Below are 3,697 nucleotides of genomic sequence, written 5' to 3' on the forward strand. Positions count from 1 at the left end.
GACTATGTGCTGAAGAGGCAGGCTTCAGCTGTAGCCCACCTGCCCACTGTGACAGCTCCTTCCTCCTCCTCCTCCTCCTCCTCCGCTGCTGCTCCACCTGCTGCTGCTCCACCTGCTGCCACTCCACCTGCTGCCACTCCACCTGCTGCCACTCCTCCGCTGCCACTCCACCTGCTGCCACTCCACCTGCTGCCACTCCTCCGCTGCCACTCCACCTGCTGCCACTCCACCTGCTGCCACTCCACCTGCTGCCACTCCACCCGCTGCCACTCCACCTGCTGCCACTCCACCTGCTGCCACTCCACCTGCTGCCACTCCACCTCCTCCTCCTCCTCCGCTGCCACTCCACCTGCTGCCACTCCACCTGCTGCCACTCAGAGCAGGCCCCTGACGGCTGCCGGCGTTAACGCTCTGCTGGCACGTGGGAAGCATTTGTCTCCCTCACAGTTGGCACGAAAAATTGTTTCTCCAGCCAAACCCTGTAAGTACTGTGGTGATTTTCATGTTGTATACGTCATATTAAAAAAATATTTAAATAAAAAAAATTAAAATACTTCTGACAGCTCCAGTGCCACGTGTCCCCTCTCCGTCTACATCCGCTGCCCGCAGACAGCTCTTTAACTGTGGTGAGCATCATTATCACACATGCAGATACTGGATGTTGGCGACGTGTGCTCACTTTATTATTTTACAGACGCTGTTGCTGCTGCTGGGGATTTTTTTAAGGAGCAAGACGACCAGGAGACGGTGACTGTGGCCTCGCAAGCTGAGGAAAAACTTCCTCAAGGTATGTGAATCACAAACGTTTCACAAAGTAATGTGTGTTTATAAGTATTTTTAAATGACCCAACATGTTCTTTTATTTTATTGCACAGAGAATTAGCTCTGATCCCAGTGTCAGTCTACACTCACTCTTCAAAGCAAAAAGGGTATTTAAAGGTGTATGTTTATTTCATTTTATCCCGATCAGCGACAAAAGCTCCTTGTCGTCTCACATGTCCCCTGCTCCCCCCTGGATTAAGTGGCTGCACAATTGACCTTACCAGAGGGGCCGCTTTTCATTGGCTGATGCCCATTCTACGTCATAGAGTGGCTACAACGTTCGAAGAAGTCTCACAAACACAAGCTAATGTAGTGCTATACTACCGCTGTACTAGCATACCGGCATAAAGTTTTCGAGTTAATAATCGAAAAATAATAAAAAATAATGGTTCTCCATTGCCAGTGGGGTATCTGTACTGGTGATGTCAGATATCCTGATCGTATTTGTGGTGGGAAAATTCACAGATTTCCAAAATCAGGTGCAGAATGCCGGGCTTGGATCAAAGCTTGTGCACGACCACATGAGCAGCTCAACCTTCGTAGGATCAACAAGAACAAGGGAGTGTGTGCTGGTGTAAGTATTATAAATTTGCTTTAATACTTAAAGCAAAGCAATAATACTTATTGCTTATTATTTATTTATTTATTAGCATTTTGTCGGCGGGGATGGGCCAACAGCGTCCCATCCTTATCCGACACCAGCAGACGGAGCGCGAGTGCATAAAGCTAGGCGCGCACGAAAAAGAGCATCGGAAAGTGCAAGTAGGCAGGAGAGCAAAGACAAGAGACCATCGATTAGAGCAGAGAGCTTGTTAGTACACAGAATTATATACACATCCATAACACAGTGCTAATTAAAAGTTATTTTATTATTTATCATGTGTCACCATTCACAATTTCCACAAACATGAACATCAAACAGAAACAGAATCACTTTTGTTGTTTCAATTGTTTACAGGGATACCATCTAGTTCACAGTGAATGTTCTGAATTATTTACAGGGATACCTACGATGCTGCAGTAAACAATGATGCAGACAAAGGGATAGAGGTGCAAACAGATGAACATTGTAAGTGAGGATAACCAGTTCCTACATGTTTTGTAAATAAGGCACAGCATGATCTTGATAGAAAGCAGCTAAAACTTCTAACATGGATGACATAAATACTTTGTCTGGCCACACTCTTTCTACATGTAGATCCTTGTGGGTGAAAACAATAAAATCACAAAAATCACATCCTGTGATCATAAGTTGACCTTGAACCTGAGCATAGTACATGTGTGTCTTCTTACGCTGAGCAGAGCCACTGGGTTGCATTTCTAGGCAAAAATTGGGTAGCATGCAGGCATCCAGAATGGTGGAATTTCGAGCGGTATACGGACACTTTATTTCTATTAGACCTGATCGGCCACCGTCACATACTTTGCCGTCGGGTGAAGCACCTATGAAGGGAAAGTGATTACTGACCACAAAGCCACACTCATGCAAGTGCCGGTCCTGATGAGTCTGTAAATATTTGGATTTTGCTAAGGGCTCGTTTCTTCGCCCGTAATCCAGTGAAGGGGCTGAAACAGAGTTAGCGTCAAAAAATTGACTCTAAAAACTTGTGTGTGACCTTTGCTTTCCTGACCATAACTCGATGGAAATTTGAGGCTGTAAGCCTTTTTTTTCTTGCCTCAAACCACTCAGCACATTTACTCTGTTCTCTGGTTCGAGCTTCCAGTTCCACAGGATCTTCACAAATATTAAGGTCTTTCAACGCTTTATATCTTTCTGGAAGATCCACTGGTGGGTTATTTGTGACACAGGTGTTGCCACACTGTTGCATGACCGCTGTCGCATCTGCCTTCAAGTTCCTTGTCTGAAACAAAAGAGCATTATCATCACATTATATACATTTGTCTATATATACATATTTAGTCCTTTTTTATTTTTTGTTTTCAGGGATTTCGCCGCTGGATATGCTTGCAGTGACTGCAGAGTTGGAAATGGCAAAAACTGAAATCAGTCGCTTACAAGCAAAAGTGGAAAATTTAGAAACAGAGCTACAGAAAGAACAGAAACGAAAACTGTTTGGTATTGATGCTGTTGTTGAATCTGAGAAGAACAGCAAAAAAAATCTGTGTATATTATACAGGACTTACATTAGTCCGTTTCATGTCACTATTTACATTTCTCTTGCCAAAGAGGGAGACTTTGACTTATGATGAAAACAGAAATGACATTAGAGAAATGTCAGCAGAAAATGGACTTTTCCTGACTATGTGCAGACTGAGACAAAACTTTGGTCTGTTCGATCTAGCAACACGGTTCGGCATTTCACAACAGTCAGCTGGTATAGTATTTAACACTTGGATTGACATTATTTATCTTAAGCTGTGCACTGTTTCTATCTGGCCACACAGACAAACTATAATAGACAACATGCCAAAAGACTTCAAAGCTAATTTCCCTACAACATTAATTATTATTGATGGAACAGAATTAAAAACAGAATCCCCCTGGGCCCATGGTGTGCAATGCCAACTATATAGCGATTATAAGTCTACCACAACATTCAAGGCACTCATAGGTTGTGACTCTCGGGGGTCTTTCATGTTCACATCAGAATTATTCACAGGATCAATATCAGACAAGGGCATTACAAAAGCAAGTGGTTTTTATGAAACCATACAACAACTGAAGGACGTTGGTTACATTCAGAATGGCAGACAAAGGGTTTACAATCAAGGATGAGATAAATGCCCTTGGTCTGTCCTTAAACATACCACCTTTTGCCTCAGCAGACAAACAGTTGTCTCAGGCAGATCTTGCACTAACTGACAAAATAGCAAGACACAAAGTGCATGTTGAAAGACTCATTTCTCGCATTAA

General features: G+C 43.4%; 1 protein-coding gene and 1 long non-coding RNA gene across 2 annotated transcripts in view; one reads left to right on the forward strand and one right to left on the reverse strand.

Annotated features, from left to right (window-relative positions):
• Positions 1–343: 343 nt before the first annotated feature.
• Positions 344–968, forward strand: LOC118558315. The gene is made up of 4 exons (XR_004928303.1): positions 344–481; positions 564–626; positions 695–787; positions 876–968. It is a non-coding gene; the product is annotated as an uncharacterized LOC118558315 (long non-coding RNA).
• A 1,437-nt stretch (positions 969–2,405) lies between these two features.
• LOC118558324 overlaps positions 2,406–3,697 on the reverse strand; it is a 2,752-nt gene continuing 1,460 nt past the window's right edge. Inside the window, exon 4 of the mRNA XM_036128839.1 lies at positions 2,406–2,684. Within this exon, the coding sequence (XP_035984732.1) occupies positions 2,406–2,684 (279 nt within the window). The remainder of the gene's footprint in view (positions 2,685–3,697) is intronic.

The sequence above is a fragment of the Fundulus heteroclitus genome, unplaced genomic scaffold, assembly GCF_011125445.2.
Source record: "Fundulus heteroclitus isolate FHET01 unplaced genomic scaffold, MU-UCD_Fhet_4.1 scaffold_122, whole genome shotgun sequence".
Classification (NCBI taxonomy): domain Eukaryota; kingdom Metazoa; phylum Chordata; class Actinopteri; order Cyprinodontiformes; family Fundulidae; genus Fundulus; species Fundulus heteroclitus.